The sequence below is a fragment of the Limanda limanda genome, chromosome 10 (assembly GCF_963576545.1).
Source record: "Limanda limanda chromosome 10, fLimLim1.1, whole genome shotgun sequence".
In the NCBI taxonomy this organism is placed as follows: domain Eukaryota; kingdom Metazoa; phylum Chordata; class Actinopteri; order Pleuronectiformes; family Pleuronectidae; genus Limanda; species Limanda limanda.
In genome coordinates, this window is record NC_083645.1 from 18,790,798 (window position 1) to 18,807,635 (window position 16,838).

The 16,838-nt window shown below is 41.3% G+C and overlaps 2 protein-coding genes across 2 annotated transcripts; both read right to left on the reverse strand.

Moving 5' to 3' along the window:
- Positions 1-2,166: 2,166 nt before the first annotated feature.
- On the reverse strand, positions 2,167-3,837 carry cd40lg (CD40 ligand). The gene is made up of 4 exons (XM_061080042.1): positions 3,588-3,837; positions 3,037-3,067; positions 2,853-2,939; positions 2,167-2,773 (listed from the first exon to the last, which is right to left on the reverse strand). Exons 1-4 carry the CDS (start codon positions 3,786-3,788, stop codon positions 2,388-2,390), a joined length of 705 nt encoding a protein of 234 aa, XP_060936025.1. The 5' UTR covers positions 3,789-3,837; the 3' UTR covers positions 2,167-2,387.
- Positions 3,838-5,910: 2,073 nt separating this feature from the next.
- tmtops3a (teleost multiple tissue opsin 3a) lies at positions 5,911-13,414 on the reverse strand. The gene is made up of 4 exons (XM_061079247.1): positions 12,994-13,414; positions 9,911-10,239; positions 7,128-7,361; positions 5,911-6,138 (listed from the first exon to the last, which is right to left on the reverse strand). The coding sequence occupies exons 1-4, from the start codon at positions 13,412-13,414 to the stop codon at positions 5,911-5,913; spliced, it is 1,212 nt and encodes a 403-aa protein (XP_060935230.1).
- Positions 13,415-16,838: the final 3,424 nt, after the last annotated feature.

A 16,838-nucleotide genomic window follows, 5' to 3' on the forward strand; every position in this document is an offset into this window, starting at 1 on the left:
GAAATCCCGTCTGGTTCGTCCTGTTCCACGCAGCATTCAACACTTCTGCCCTTCAGGAATTTGAAGGTTGTTCAGATTTGACTGCAGGAAACTCTTCACAGGACGGAAAGGAGTGACTAGAATAGATGACATCCTGTGAGAGAGCGTCGCCTCTGCATCTTTACGCACCTCCATAGTTAATCACATTTTCCATTCTGTGCTACTCATCTGACACACTGCAGGTTTTTTTTTATGATGGGCTGACTTCAATCTTGCACTGCACTGCATTTTACTTTTGATGGGTGGGAGGGAGGTAGAACCTACTTTTATAATACTCACCCAGTATTTTTAAACTCCAATAGTCATCAAGCAAGTTAAAGTGGCTTCTAACTCATACCTGGAGGATAAGGTGGAGCCAGCAGTTAAATATAAACTGATAATATGATTTGTAATATGTCATCTTTAATGTTTCAGCCCCTTCCTTTACTGGGAATCTGGAATACTGAGAATCATTTCCTGTCTTTTAGGCAGCCATTGGTCTAAATCAAATTTTCCACTGTGTAAAAATTGAATGGCAGATGTCACATATGGTAATCGTGTGATACATCACAGTGACTCTTTAATCCATCTATTTGTGTCAGACATATTATCGCTGTGAAGGAATCATACTGTTCCAGCAGAGGATAAAGAAAAATGAAACGTTAACTGGGATGGATCGTGTCAACTGATTTACACACTACATGGGATTAAATGTAAGCCAATTGCTGCATACTTTCTTATTCTAACAGAATAAGATAGTATGCAGTTTATACTTGAAAACTGTTAGCAGTAAAATACTATACATAAAAATTATTATATGTCATCAAAGAAGTAGTTTCCCGTTTCAAGGAGGTAGTTAAACTTTTTTCAAGTTGTAACATCTGCAGTGGTCCTGTTTCTTGTGGCGCTGCATCATGAGAAACTGCATCTTTCGTGTGGTTTCTTGTGTCCTAGAAATTTGAAACCGCAGTGGAACAGACTGACTAATGATTCAAAGGAACTTCACAGTAAATAAATTACAAAGTTTGATTTCTGAGTGGCCCGTGGAGCTGGTCAGACCTCCCTTTCCTAATCCTGATGACTGGGTGATGACTTATCCAGCGCCTCTGCAATTATTCTATTCTTTTCGTTGGTTTGCAGCATTTCTTAACGTCGTTTAAAAATATTTTCACACAGATGTGCTCCATGTTTGGACATTGACACATGACTGTGTAATACAGTGGTCACCAACCTTTTCGAGGCCATGATCACATTTAAATCTGAGATCTACCACCCTGATATCTTTCAAGAAACCCACTGAGGAGGCTCATATTTATTTTAGCATTTTCTGTTAAAGGCTGAATATACGAGCATAAATATACACAAAGAAAAGCGGTTATGCAACTTTATCTATTCAATGAACAATAGTCACATTTACAGTATCTGTGCAGTGCACAATATTTAGCTTCAGTTCAACACTGCAGTGCAATGCTTTTTACGTGGCCATAAATATGAGTATTTACTTGTGTGAAAGTGGTCTCTTGTACTCAAATAAATACAAATACTAAACAGTTTGAAGACGCTCATATTCTGCTCCTGCAAATATTTCACAATAAAATCTCCTTTTTAAACAAAAGAATGGTTTTAAACGCTGGGGCGCTTTTATTATGATACGCATACAGAAAGTGTTGCAACCACTTGTGTTTGTAGCATAATTTCAACAGATAAACATTAAAACTCGACTGAAATATAATTTTCTCGGTTTATTCCTCTTATAAAACACAATGTGTATCTGTTTATGACACAAACGTATACAACACTTTACCGTTTCAAACTAAAACAGTTTAACTTTCTGAGTCCATTCATCTGTTCTAAGGTTCTAACGGGGCTTAGATTGTTATCGACAGACCAGAAAGATGCGCGTCTTCCCGTAGTATTCTAGTATTTACTTTAGTACACAAACCAACTTGCAGTAGATAAACTAGCAGCTGAGGCGAAACCGCAGACAGTGATTCCAGAGATCTCGGGGGTCCACAGTGAGATCGAGCGGCAGATCGCTATCGACGGGTGGGCAACCACAACACTGAGATGATCGGTATCTCTTTTACTTTGAAATTCACTCCTGAGTTGAGCACACGCGTGATAAACTGATGAGATAAGAAGGGACAGTTAAGATTAAATATAGAAAAAAAACATTTCAGGGTAATATAAACTTCATTTAATTGAATAAATACAGAATGATTAAGTATAAATTATAGTTGAGGACTGTTTCTCTGTAATCACAGTTTATCAACCCTCTGTATTCAGCAGTGTTCTCAGTAGATTTATATCCAAGTCCATCCACTGAATGAGTTCACTCCAGGTCCGTCCACATGCTCCTCCGGACGCTCCTACAGCCTGTACATCCCAAACGCTGTGGCTGTTCCATCGTAGTCCACATAAGAAAGGTTTTCTATCCAGACCCCGAGCTGATTTCCCTCCTCCAGCGTGACCACCCTTCCCTGCGTGGCCGTGCACTGCCGAGGCTCAGAGGGATTCCCAGTGGGGCTTCCCAGGTTGCAGTAGGCCTGCATCAAGATCTCCGGGTCCTTCTCGTCCTTCTCGCTCTTCTTCAGCTTGACTCTGCTGAACAGGGGGATGACGGAGTGGCTCTTGGAGAAGGTCACCCTGGAGTAGACGTAGTAGTCCCCGGCCTGCAGCACAGTCAGCCAGCTGCTGTAGGAGTAGTTGATGTTCTTGCGAGCTGAGGTAACCATGTTCCACTGGAGATAACCAGCTGGAGAGACACAGGGAGGCGTTTATTACAGAAAAAATACTAATTTCATTTCAAATATGATCTTTCTATAGATTCTTACATTTAGGTGACTTTGCTGTTTCCCGTTTAACCTCCAAATGCGCCAAGGCTCTGTGGGTTTCCTGTTTTACTGCTGATAGAAGTTCAGCTGCAAATGAGAGAAAACATTTGGTCAGAGTCGTATAAATATTTTTATGCAACTTAATATATCAAATAACATTTGGGGAGAAATTAAATAAGTTTACCTTTTCCTTCAGCTACGGCAAAAACTCTCTCCTGTGGGAACGAATTAGGAACACAAATTAGGGATTTTCCTCTTATACTTATTATCTATATATCATATTATCTATGATATTAACATTGTGAAATTAAAGAGCTTTCTCTCTTTGATCACAAAATGTCTGCTATAGTAATATCACACCTCACCTGCTTGTTCAAGAGCATTTCCTGTGCTCTAAATACACAAATGCAAACTCAAGTGCACTGCAGTTTGCACATCAGTTACTTCATTCAGAATTTAGAATGAAAAATTATGAATTTGCGGATGAAACTTATATATATATTTTATAATTGTTTTTTCCTATCGATTAGTTTTTAAGTTGAATAGAATTTGAAAAAAATTGAAAAACAAAAAGGCACTTTTTCCTCAAACCATCACCTTTATATTTACTAAGTAAAATACTTGAAATGGGTTTAGTAAGTACTGCATAATGATTTAAAAAATAGATTCAGCAGTGCCACCAGCTAGGCCATTCAAGTTAAAATCCTCACACTGTAATAATAGATGTATTTTTACCGTTCTTTCATAGTGGTACAGATAGATGAATCCTACGACAGACAGCAGCAGATGCAGCACCGCCACGCCGACCAGGAATCGGATGAGAGTCTTGCTGTGGCTCGGTGATGGATGTGGACCGGGGATGAGGAGCGTCTGGGACCCGTTGTGGCGCGGAGGCACCGGCGGTGGGGCCATGCTGGTGTGGTAAGTGTTGATCATGATGGAGAGAAGTGGTGGAGTCTGCAGGAGCTGCCTGCTGTCTGTCACATCCCCACGGCACCTCTGAGCTGCAGCTCTCTCTGCAAACTGAGTTTTACTCTTGACACTTCCTGGAAGCTCTGAAGTCTTCGACGTGCCCAAATCTACAAGTGACGTGACCTTTGCAGAGGTCATGTGTGATTGTGTGTGTGCATGCATGTGTGTGTTGCGCCTCCCATTCTGACAGGTTCCGCTGAATGTCACGTGAACTTGTACTACTCAATATTTCCATGTAAGTGTGGCAACACTTCTATTTTTGACAAAAATGAACAATAATCCTACAAAGTGCAGTCGAATGTTCTACTATTTGTTATACAGGAATAGAACTAGGCCATGTGTCGCAGAGCTTGTAACCAAAGGCTTGTGCATTGGACGCTCAGTGGTATTTTCACACAATTTTGATGCTGTGTGTATTTCCTGAGACACAAATGACCTCAGCAGCCGCAGATACATATGGTCTACAGAGTAATAGGAGCAGGAAATAACACATTTAAAACATGTTCTACATCCATGTGGCCACTAAAGAAGACCTGTGTGTAGACCCACGCAGTTAAAATATTTACAGAGTAACTTCTCGATAGTATTTGTTGGATTTTTTGGTTGTTTACTTCACAAGATATTCAGAGGAAACAAGAACGAGTGCAAAATGCGAGGGGACAAATGCCAGCTGAGCACAGGCCGGTAAAAGCTTCATGAATTCATCTCACCTCAGTTCAACTTGAAAGAGGTTTTTTTCAGATAGATGTCGTCACACTGCTGAAAACAAGGTAAGAGGAGTAGGAGAAGAACTGGAGAAGTTGCGCAGAACAAGAGATGAAGAAAGAGGGTTTTCCCAATTAGTCACTGAGTGCTGTGAAAGCAGAAGGAAGAAGAAGGCTTAGCAGAGGACAACTTGAGTTTCTTAAAGTGCATGCTTCTCATGAAATCACTGCCATACTGAGTTAAGTTTACCCAGTGAGTAGAAAACAAGTCGTTATTAGTTATTGTTGGGTTTTCAATTAAAATGCTATAATCTTCTCTTGCATTTGTGTCACTTTTTGTTACTTGTCGTCAATGACTTGTTTGTCTTCTACATTTTTTTATGTTGAGGAATGAAAAATGTTCACATAAAAAAACATTTGTGATATTTTTGGGGGCTAAAATTTAAGATTCTCATGTTGAGCATTGGGTTAAAAACAGCGTCATTTATCTGGTGGTGCCTCGAACCCCATGAAGGCTGTTTTAACCTTAAATATGTATAATATTCTTGACACGGCACACAAGAATTGGATTTCCTATGATAAAAAAAAAGACTTTAAAAACCGATACTTAAAAATGACTGACACAGTCTGAGTGTAATGTGACATTACTGCAGATGTTCATATCAAACCACGTTTCATGTCGACATCTTTTACATCATCTCAGTGGTTCAAAATATTCTCAACTTAAAATATACACATAGATTATTTGTATGTATAGAAATAAATACAAAGAAGAATAGGTTCAATGTTTGTAAACGCTATATTTCATACTTTGTTTTCCTTATTTAGTACCAGACACCATGTACAGTTAAATTCTATGTAATTGTTGAACCAGAATCAGTGCATGTTCAAATTATTCCCCTTTCTCTCCATTAAATGGTGCATTACACAATATTCAAACTGTTTCTTCTGTTTCCTGTAGTTGCTGTTTTTGAAAAGGAAATAAAAGAAGATAGGATCAAGACTCAGAATCAAACGTCTAACTGAGAAGTCCAAGGGGATTTTATTCTTATGCAAACCACAAGAGACATTCATTGATATTTACATTTCATGAGCGTCGGCATGAATATTCAGAGGCTGCTTTAACTTGGTCTGTCAACCTGCAAACTTACACATAATGACATTCTTAACATGTGCTGTACATTGGCATTATCGTATATGGAAGATTAGCACATATCCAAGTGAAATGTGAACTAAAGCAGAACTGCATGGGACTGAGTTTACATTCATACCTTATACAGTTCTTTGTCATGTGTAAAATGAACTGTCTTTGAGTTGCTCTTTGGATTCTGGGCATTAATTTAACGTCCACAGTCTGTCAGATGAAAAAGGGGAAAAACCAGCTAAGGAGTGAAATGAACAACAAGTGTGTGATGTTCACTGTGCCGGCTGCAGGGGGCAGTGTTTCTGGAGCTGCTGTGGATTGGAGGTGGGGCGGAGCAGAGAGAGGCCTGATGCTTGTGGAAGGGGTAGAGGCCTGAAGCCAGAGTCCTTGGGGTCGGGGGCACTTCATCATGAACAGACTGAGGTTCGTCTCTGCACTTCATCAGAGCCACAAAGCCTCTGTAGAACTGGTGGGAAACACAGAATACAGGAAGATCAGTGTTTGTCAGCATTGATGTGGTGTTGTGGTGATTTGCAGGTTATGAGAAGTTTGACATCCAAGCTCATTATATCAGTAACATACATAATAATCAGAAACATATCAGTCGGTTACTAAAAGTTAGGGTAAAGTCTGCTGAAACAATACTTATACTCTACCTAGAGAGGAAAACATTAAATCATTAGTTTACTTAAGACAAATATTGAAAGTATGTTTAAGCAGAAACCATACATTGTATTTAAAGATGGATGTCGTGCGTCCACTTCCTCCGACTTGGCCAATCATGAGTCAGTCTCAGCTGTCAATCATGATGTTTCGCCCCTTTTTTTTATCGTATTAAATAATTAAAACCAAACCTACTGGAAAGTGTATCACTTGGACAAACACCAGTGTGAGAAGATTTACCTCAATCGACAGAAGACATACACAAAAATGTGCGTAACGTGAACTTTGACATTTTAGTTTGGTTCATATCCCATTGATTAACATGGAGGATTTATGCGTGTTACTTCCGCCAGCCACTAGGTGGCAATTGAGATGCATTGGCTTCACTTTTGGGGAGCAGTCATGTCGCCCACAGTTTATGAAAGAGACAAAAGGTCACATATAGCTGCGGGGGAAGGAAAGCTCTTGTGCTACTTTCTATTGTGTGTAATTGTAGCATATTTGTCTATTTGGCTCAATTTGTGTATTTGCCAAATTGATGAGGAGGTTTTCTTGCTTCTGCCTAAACAGGAAGCTGTCATCCAGTGTGATGAACATAACAGCTGATAAGTGGTTATCGAGAAACACTGAGAGAAAAAAGTCTGAGCTTCTCCTCCGTGAACGTCTCTCTACCTTTCTCTCCACTTCACAGATTACAGACACAGCTGAGCAGACATATTTATACTTTACCCAACAGACCTTACATAGTGTACTTCATCGTTCCTCACCCCCCCCCCCGCCCGGGTCGCTCACCTGGTTGTTGAAGAACATGTAGATCACAGGGTTGATGACGGTGCTGAGCTTGGCCAGGACCGAGGGCACCACACTGGCCATGGGAGTGACCAGGCCCAGCCGGCCGAAGGTGGCGATCAGGGCCATGATGCCGTAGGGCATCCAGCACAGCATGTAGCAGGACACCATGGACAACACCATCACCAGGATGTGCTGCTCTCTGCGCTGAGCGGCCAGCAGGTTGATCTTACCCACCTGAAAACATGGAGCAAGAATCAGAATCTGGGTTTATTGCCAAGTTGGTTTACATATTCAAGGGATTTGCTTTTTTTTGATGAGTGCTGGATCAACAAATCATTTCTCTATACATCTGCCTGAATGCTGAACCATGGTGTTAGGGTAACTCTCTCTATTTTCTCTGTAGACGCGTCAATTAGGGAGTATTTAAGATGGCGACTTTGTTTCTAAAAGGTTTGAGTATAGCTATTTTATGCTCTTCACAAATTGTTCTCCAGCTTATCCAGAAACAAAATGAGAGCTGACCGTTGGTTGAGGAGAAAGTGTAAATTTGTCCGTGCCGTGTGTGACGTGTGAGTGTTCAGCACGAACGTTGATCAAACATGTCAGACTCGGTAATGGACATGTCGCAATTACCATAGAGACACTCATTAAAGAAATACTAGACGGTTAACGTGTGTCCAGCAGCTCCACTGTGTTCCATTACATCCGACCTGCTGGTTTCCCCTGCTCTGGTGCAGCTGTGGGCTAAAATTAGCTCAGATACTGATACTTGCCTATCATAGGCAACATCTCCTCTGCTGTGGCTGCCACTTCCTCAGTAATGATTTCATACCCATTTCCAGTGCATTATGTGATCACCACCATGCGTTATGTTTTTGTTTTTTTGTTTGACGGTTAGCAAGATTATGCAAAAACTACTGAACTGATTTACATGAAACTTTGTAGAAGAATGTAGTTTGAGTCATGGAAGAACCCATCGAATTTTGGTGGGGATCTGGAATTAGGAGGCGGATCCAGGAATAATCCATGTGTCCTAATGAAAATAAACATGTTTATAATCATGTTTAGGAGACTGGTATTTATAAGTGTGGGCAATTTGGTGCAGATCAAAATAAAAATCTGGATCTAGTGAATTTAAATGTGGTTTCATCTGTTGGGCCTTGCGCTCTACTGAGTAAGATTCTATTCTTTTCATCAGGAAATATGTCCATTGTCAATAAACAGGACACAGTTATATGAAAATAAATCTCCCAGGTCTGTGGGTTCATAGAGGAAGCTTTATCGACAGCATCATGAACCCAATCTCAGAGCGATGTTGCCATGCAAAGGAAAAACTATAGAAATCTAAGCCGGATCCACACTGATGCTGCTGGTGTAAATGTCATGCGTCCCTCTGACGTGTCCGCTTCAGTCACCTGGGAGAAGCCGGCTGCAGAATACACACACTGATTGCTCAGTTTCTAAGAAAAGAGCTTCCAGTCAGAGGGCGACGGCTGAGCCACCGTTCGAGGGTATACAGTAATCATGTCTGCCAAGCCCCTCCGTGCGCTGACTCCCTCGGGTGCATTAATAGCAGGGATCCATTAGTAACAGGTTGCTTCCTTGATCTAAAAATACCTCCCATGGGTGATTCATAGGAGCAGTAGCAGAAAGGTGCACGGAGCCACCCAACATCAATTGATTGCTCTATAATTGTGTGACTGACAGGTTTACGTAACCCACACCGAGCTGCCGATGAGTCACTATCTGGGAAGTGAGAGGGGGTCATTGCCCTCAGGAAGGAAGCCGGTCTCTGAAACGTCGCTCGCCCGAAGATGTCGCTGCTCGATCCTTCTCCTGCTGGAAAAATGGCTTGTGAGATAGCCAACACTGATCTGCGGCTTCTGGCATTATCTGCACTGCGAAATGACCTCGAAAACACGCAAGCTAGTGCTGATGGGAGTGTGAGAGGAATCACTCAACCTCCGAGCGGCGATCTAATGCCCAAAGAACCTTGACAGCTCAAGAGGCACCATGAAGCCCACTTTATGAGACCGATTAAGGCACTTTATCCTGAGAAAATTACATCTGGGGGCTGTGTGTAGCTCCCACTGAACCTTTAGAAATGTGTCTTCTTTACTGTCAGGGTGAAACGCAGCCGAAGGTCATTGAGCCAAGTGTATGTACAATATATTATAAACATTTCTGTGACATAACAAGAGCCTGCAAGTGGTGACAATGGAAACGTTCCCTTCAAGCAGCAACTAAAGCATCCGAAGCTTTGAAAAAGACCGAACAGAAAGCACACACAGGCTTTAAATCTGATCTTTTTTCAGGGATTTTCTCCCGTGAGCTATTTCATATCAGGGCATTGCCACTCCCACCTGCACAAACATGAGAAACAATGAACTTGATACACACAACACAAAAACTGTGCTTTGTCTCTCAAGCTAAACTTTGTATTGTTTGTCCTGATTTTTTAAAATTGTTTTATTCTTTATTTCATTCGTTGCAGGTATATGTCTAGTGTCTCTGCTTCTACTTTACCCGAGGAGTTAACAGCCTGTGTCTACAACGTTAGCAGGAAGGTAACTAAAAAACTGGTGTGTTGACATTTCTTGTATTTTTTAAAGCACCCCTTTTTTAGAGCACACCTTTTTTAAATCCCTTATAAATTAAACTGACAAAGAAACTATTCATAACTTATGCTTTATTATAACACACATGTTTTGTGTTACTTCAGTCCTATGACATGTTAAACCAACCGATCTGTGTAAGCGTGTACCAGACAGGCATGCACTCACCCTCCTGATTGCAAACAGGATTCGTCCGTAGGAGTAGACCATGAGCAGGAGGGGCAGCAGCAGACAAAAGATGAAGAGACACAACACGTACGACACGCTGGTGGGCGAGCGGAGGTGCCACTGGACTGAACATGTTGTGCCCGGTCCCTCTGGCCCGTAGTTGCTCCAACCCAGTAGAGGCGGCACAGTCCAGAGGAGAGAGTAGAGCCAGGAGCCTCCGACACAGAGCCAGGCCTTCCTGAAGTCCGAGATGTCGGCCTGGGAGGAACGCAGCACGGTGGTGCAGCGCTCATAGGAGAGAATGGACAGAGACACCAGGGAGACGATCCCTGATGGAGCAAGAGAGGAGAAATCAGAGTAGATCAGGTTAATAAGAGAGCAATTTATACTTCTTACTCTCCTTCTTCTAACAACTCTACACTGGTTCCAATGAACGAGGAACAGTTGGTCTGAATCAACCTGCTGAGATGTTCTCTGTAAAATCAGACCTTTAACTTTCTCGAGGGTGTGAAAGCAGAATATGAAATAAATAGTTCAAATGAATTTATTAAATGCAAAAATCATTGCTTGTCTGGCTTTTATTCTTCCAAGTAAAAACATGAAAGTTGATGCCTTTTCTTAACAATGAACAAAGATCTTGAAATGTATATATGATTTGTGATATGTTGACTTTCCAAAACTGACACATGAAGCTGTGTGTGAGCATCATTCTTCCTTTTTTTGTGACAGGAAACCTTAAGGCCTCTAGACAGTCATAGAAAAATCCATATCAGCTGCGGTCTTTTCCTTTTCATTGTGAACCGCTCACAGAATGACAACGTCGGCGGAACCTCCTCTTTGCTCCAGACTGAAATATCTGAGCAACTGTCTGATGAATTGAAACGACATTGATGAATTGACTTTTCCTCCAACATGAGGTTTCATACTGGTGGTTTATAAGAGAAATGTCTCAACAACTGCTGAAAGGATTCACCATGGAAGTTGGTACAGATATTTATTCCGACTCTAACATTCCCTTTGTCATCATCTCATTGATACGTATCCCAGAATGCCGTCAGATCTCCAGCACACAAAAGGTTTGAATCTTACAACTATATAACTTTTCATCTAAATTAATTGTTTAATATTAAAAACATGAGTTTCACCGTCAAATTCTTTTTGATTTTAGAGTGAAATAGTTGATGTTAATAATATTTGTGAAAACGTTTGATAGTTAGAGAACTCTCCTTTGCTAGTAGTTTGCTTGTGTTCCCATGTATTTTGTATTTCTTCTTTATTGCTTATTCTTTAAGTTTTTCAATGCTTCTGTAAACCACTACGACTCCCATGTCTGCCTGGTGTTATATAAATAAACTATTTGAAAGTTTATGTGTGTGTGTGTGTGTGGATGTGACTCATCGCTAGGACAATGAGATTGTTTGTCTTTTGTACGTCAATTAAAAACCAACAGGATGCACATTTCTACCTCGGCTGCAGAAAGCCTTCGACTGAAAGCTTTTGTGTGCAAAGGAGATCAAGAGACTGAAACTCAAGTAAATCTGTCAAATGACATGTCGACCATGAGTCATCCTCACTTTGACACAAGATGAATAGATCACAGCGGGACTCTATGTCAGCGTCACTGGCTTCCTGTCGTGAAACTCGCTGCCGTCTTTGGTCTCAGTTTCCTTTAAAGAGCCAATTAACTGAAATAAATGGTAGAATGTGACACCTACACAGTCCAACATGGTTATTTTGGATTTATTCGACCAGTGGTAGCAATGGAAAATAACTATGTAAAGTACATTTACTCAAATGCTCAAAAAAATGACCATGAAAAATATAAAAATTCCAGAGTAAATGCATTTCAGCTACTTCCCTCAACGGGTTAAATACTGTGAACTCTCTATGGTTCTTATGAGCCAAATATCTGAAATATATGGTTGAATCTGACACCAACACAGATCATTTGGTTTTATTTAACCATTGGGGTTAAGTTATCTTTTCTCAAGCACTGTTGAGGTTTGAGTTTCCTGTGACACACAAAGAGAGATACTATTATTTTGACTCCACTAGATGAACTCTACAACTACATTTTACTATGAATTGCTTTGCACAGAAGGATTTAGGAGCAGATTTAACATAAGAGAATTTACTACAGCAGTTAACATGTCATACATCAATTACGATTATACAGAATCCCTCTTAAAGTGACTTAATGCTTTTATGTTGATATCTGATATTTAGCTGATAACAGATTTGCACGTTGCAGTTTTGATTTGTAACAGTTTGAATGCAGGACTTAAGGTTGTAAATAAGAATTCTTATACAATGATACTGCTACAGTCCTATTATCAAAATTATCTAAAAACTTTTCGCACAACTATAGTTAACCTTATCGTCATCATCCAAATGGAATTAACAGAGTCAGTTACCATGTTTGACTTTGTCAAAGATGATTTAGATATCTGATGTTAAGCTGATATTGGATTTGCACTTTAGCCTGTGAATAAGTAATTTTGCCCCAGTACTTTTATCGAAGCTCTTAATGTTTCTTATGCCTTTATCTTGACAAAATCATCATCATCAAAATCACCACATCATCAAAATTAATCTTTAACAAGTCAGTCTCTCCATGTTCGGCTTTATTAAAGACTATTTTATTATCTGAATGTTTAGTTTTACTTTGGTGACATTTTGTATACAGGATGTAAATAGGTGATTTTATACAGCAGTACTGCTACAGTACTATTTATTCCACCTCTGTCTGTATTAACAAAATCATAAAGTCCTTAAAACAAGTCAATCACCTGAAATTTGCCTAAAGATTATTTTGAAAATCTAGTAACTAGCTGACTATGGATTTTCACTTTGACTTTGGTAAAACTTTGACTTCAGGACTGTAGGTTGTAATTGAGTCATGTTATGTAAATGTACTGCTACAGTACTACAGGTTTAACTATTTCTTCCACGTCTTGTCAAAATAATCCTTACCAAAGTCAAACTGTCAAAATTTTTTAACTTTCTGAATTCATAATAAAACTCACGAGTGGCTGGAAAACCACAGACAGAAAGTTTCGTGTCTGCTCTCACTTGTGACTCACCGAAGAGCGAGTTGGCGAAGCCGTACCACTTGCAGCCGTGCTCCCCGATGAGCCACCTCCCCTGCAGACTGGCAGCGAAACTGAAGGGAGTCCCGAACACGCAGACCAGGATGTCGCTGAGGCTGATGTTGAGCAGGATGAGGTTGATGGGCGTCCACAGCGACCGGAACTTGGCGAAGACGAGCAGAGTGAGCAGGTTGTTGAGGATCCCCGCCACCAGGATGAAGCCGAGGCAGACGGCCACCACCGTGTGTCCGCTCCGGCTCAGACCACCGGGGCTCAGGCCACCGGGGCTCAGACCACCCGGGATCTGGGACGCCGCCGCCGGGGAGTCCCGCAGGGAGAGGTCGGTGCCGGGGCTGGAGGTCGAGTGGGAGCTGTCCGCGGTGCTGAAGTTGCAGCCGCGTATGAGGACGACCATAGCAGAGAGAGGAGGAGGAGAGGAGGAGAGGAGGAGAGGAGGAGAGGAGGAGAGGAGGAGAGGAGGAGAGGAGGAGAGGAGGAGAGGAGGAGAGGAGGAGAGGAGGAGAGGAGGAGGAGAGGAATGGGAGAGAAGCAGGAGAGAAGCAGGAGAGAAGCAGGACAGGAGCAGGAGAGGAGCAGGAGAGAAGCAGGTCAGGAGAAGGAGAGGAGCAGGAAAGAGGAGCCAGATAGAGGAGCAGGAGAGAAGCTGTAGAGGAGCAGGAGAGAAGCTGTAGAGGAGCCGAAGAGGGGCCGTAAAGGAGTAAGACGGGAGCAGGAGGGAAGCAGGAGAGGAGCCGGACTCACACACTGTCCTGCACAGCTCCGTTGCAACTGCTCCACATGCTGCGAGGGCCGCTACTGCACAGTTCGAAGAGAGAGTGTACTTTGCTCTATACTCTTCTTTATATCTGCACTCTTATAGTAGCCTCCCCGCCCAACCTCCCGACTCCTCTTCTCCACACTCTCTCCTCCCCTCTCTTCCTCAGAATCTTCCCTGGTATTATAATGAGTCCTTTTGATTCCAGTTACCTGTGTTAATAGAATGAATCCCTGCAATTTATTGCTTTCCAGCTGCAGGTGCAATGTCTTTCTGAGCTTATGTGCAGACAAGAATCAAATGTGCGCTGTCACACCGACTTCCATCGGATTCCTTCCATTGGAGTTTTCGCGACAGATATAGGCCAGATCAAGCGATTGTCCAAAAATGAAGATCTAATTATGCACCAGAGAGAGAATTACTTGTGGGGTTCCGCTTCAGAAAGACAAACTTTGGCTGCATGGTTTTGCTAAGCCGTGCGTTTCATATTCAGTGCTGCTTTCTGTGCAGGACTGCTCTTGTGTGTGGGAGCTTAGTCAACTGTGCACACAGTAAGTCAACAACAAAGAAACCTTTCCCACCTGTTCAGCATTTTCTTTTGCACACGGCCAAACTGTGTTTTGTGTGCTCTCAATAAACGTTTACCTCACTGCACTGACTTGCTCTCGTTCATTTCCTTTTTGTGTGAACTTATGGAGACTTCCAAGCCCGTTCAGATAGGTGATCCATGCAGAGAGTCAAAGTTGGCAAAGTTCACTTTCTGTTGCAGATCAATGCAGTGAAAACATCTGCGCTCCCGGCTGCCTTGTTCACAGCATCAATTGAGTTTCAGATCAGTATGAAGCATGGAATTAAAGGGATGGGACTAAAGGGATTTGGAATACGAATGCATCTTTTGCATTTGGTGCCTGTGTCTGTGTCTGTTATGTGGTGTATTTTAGGTAATAGATCTTTTGAACATGGTTATAAAACATGATGACATCTTAAAAGCTTAAGCGTCTTGACTCTCGTTAAACACTATCCCAGATGGTATGGAATGTATGCGTTAACTCTCTCCCCCAGAGAATACTTTCGACCTGTACAATGAAGACGCCTTACACTACAAGATACTAAACATGCCCTTATTTAGGCTGAAGACCCTGTTGTGTGATGTAATGTTATCTATAGGTTTGGGGTCCTACCTCCCACCTATAAAACTTCTTGCCCTGCAGGGAGAAGTCAGACTTTCACCATTTGGCTGTGTGATTTCTCCGAGTCTCTAGAGCTCGTCCTGACCTGTACTACTTTGTGTAATAAACATCATTATACTTGTAAGTACTGGGTCCGTGGTCCTTTCCTTCATCATCAACTTCTACAACAACACGGCGACATCTCGGCCGACCAGAATATACGTCAGTGACACAGTATATTTACTCCCTGTTTTTCATTTTTATATCTGACACTCATCTTGTACACATTGGTTATTGTATCTTTGGATGTTTTAGGTGTTTGCTTTACTAGTTGTGTGATTTCTCAAACTGTCAGTGATATGGTTGATAACTTTCCTTTTTTCATACTTCTTCCTCTTCTTAATGAGTTTCTAGCAACTACACTGAAGAATGATTTTCACAAACAAAGGTGACGTGGCCCCTCAGGTCTGTGAAATCCTTTTAGAGAGTCAAGGACAGTGTCATGATTGTTTTGTTTGGAATGCATTATCTCGATGATGCTGTCTGGTGTGAAGCTAAAGGAGCTGCATTTTTCAAATAAAGAAAAATCAGGGTCACGCAGACTGAATGTCCATCGACAAAGAGAATGAGAAAGTTGTATTTGCAGAAGAGAGTTACAGACCCAGAGAACAGTGCTTCTGTTTGCAGCCCCCTTCTCTTACAAAGCTTTAAATTAACAGATTCTTATCAGAATCAGAATGTATTTATTGCCAAGTAGGTTTACACCTACCTGGAATTTACTCTGGTTGTTGGTGCATACAATGAACATTAAAACATAAAAACACAATATATACAACAGACATAAGAAAAAAAATATATATATAAAAAAAAATATATAAAAGATAAAAGATATGAAAAGTAAAGTAAAAAGTGAAATGCAAAATGCTAAACAGGAGAGCAATGTCAATTTGCAATATGCAATGTAATGCAATATAATATAATATGTGTTAATGTAAAACATCCTTGAGGTGTGAGGGCAGGATGAAAGTCCTCGTCAGGTGGGGGTCCCGGGCCTCGTTGATAAGGCCAACTGCAGCCGGGAAGAAGCTGGTCCTGTGGCGTCAGGTTTTGGTCCTGATCAACTTTAGCCTCCTGCTGGAGGGAAATATAAACTATCTTAACTAATTTGTGATTTCGTTGGAGATTCAGAATCGCAGCTCGGGCTATTGTGGAGTCAATCATGAGTCATTATTGTGTGCATCACTGGTAATACCTCAAACATTACAAACAAGTGTCATTACTGCTCCCCACATTTCTTCCACACATTTTGTATAAATACCTTAAACATTAATACACTGTCTTGAATGTTAGAGATAATGTAATTTTGTCAACGTATTTTGTCACATGTGGAATCTATTGCACCCTCTCCGTCCTGGGAGAGGGATCCCATCCCTGGCTTGTGGCTCTCTGAGGTTTCATCATTTGCTCTCCTGTTGAAGTGTTTTTTTGGGGGAGTTTGTCCTCACTCTAGTTGAGGGTGAGAACAGAAGATGTCACATCTCATTAAGCCCTATGAGATAAAATATTATCTGTGAATTGGGGCTGTACAAACACAATTTGATAGATTGGTTGATTCTGTTGGTAACAGCTGAAGCAGCTTGATCACAATTCAGTATCATTTTTTTTATTTCTCTGCACTGTTTTAGGTTCTCACAAGTTTTAAGATTGTTCTCCAGTTTGGTTGTTTTTATATAGTTTGAACCAAATTTGAACCATACTTTTTTTTTCATATAACGTTTTAATACTTTGTGTTTTGCAGTGCCTCGCTACATTCGGGTGTGATCAACTGGAGTGTCTCCTGAAGTTGGCAAGGGTACCAGTCCTTTGTCGTCATGGTTACAATATTAACGTTAAGT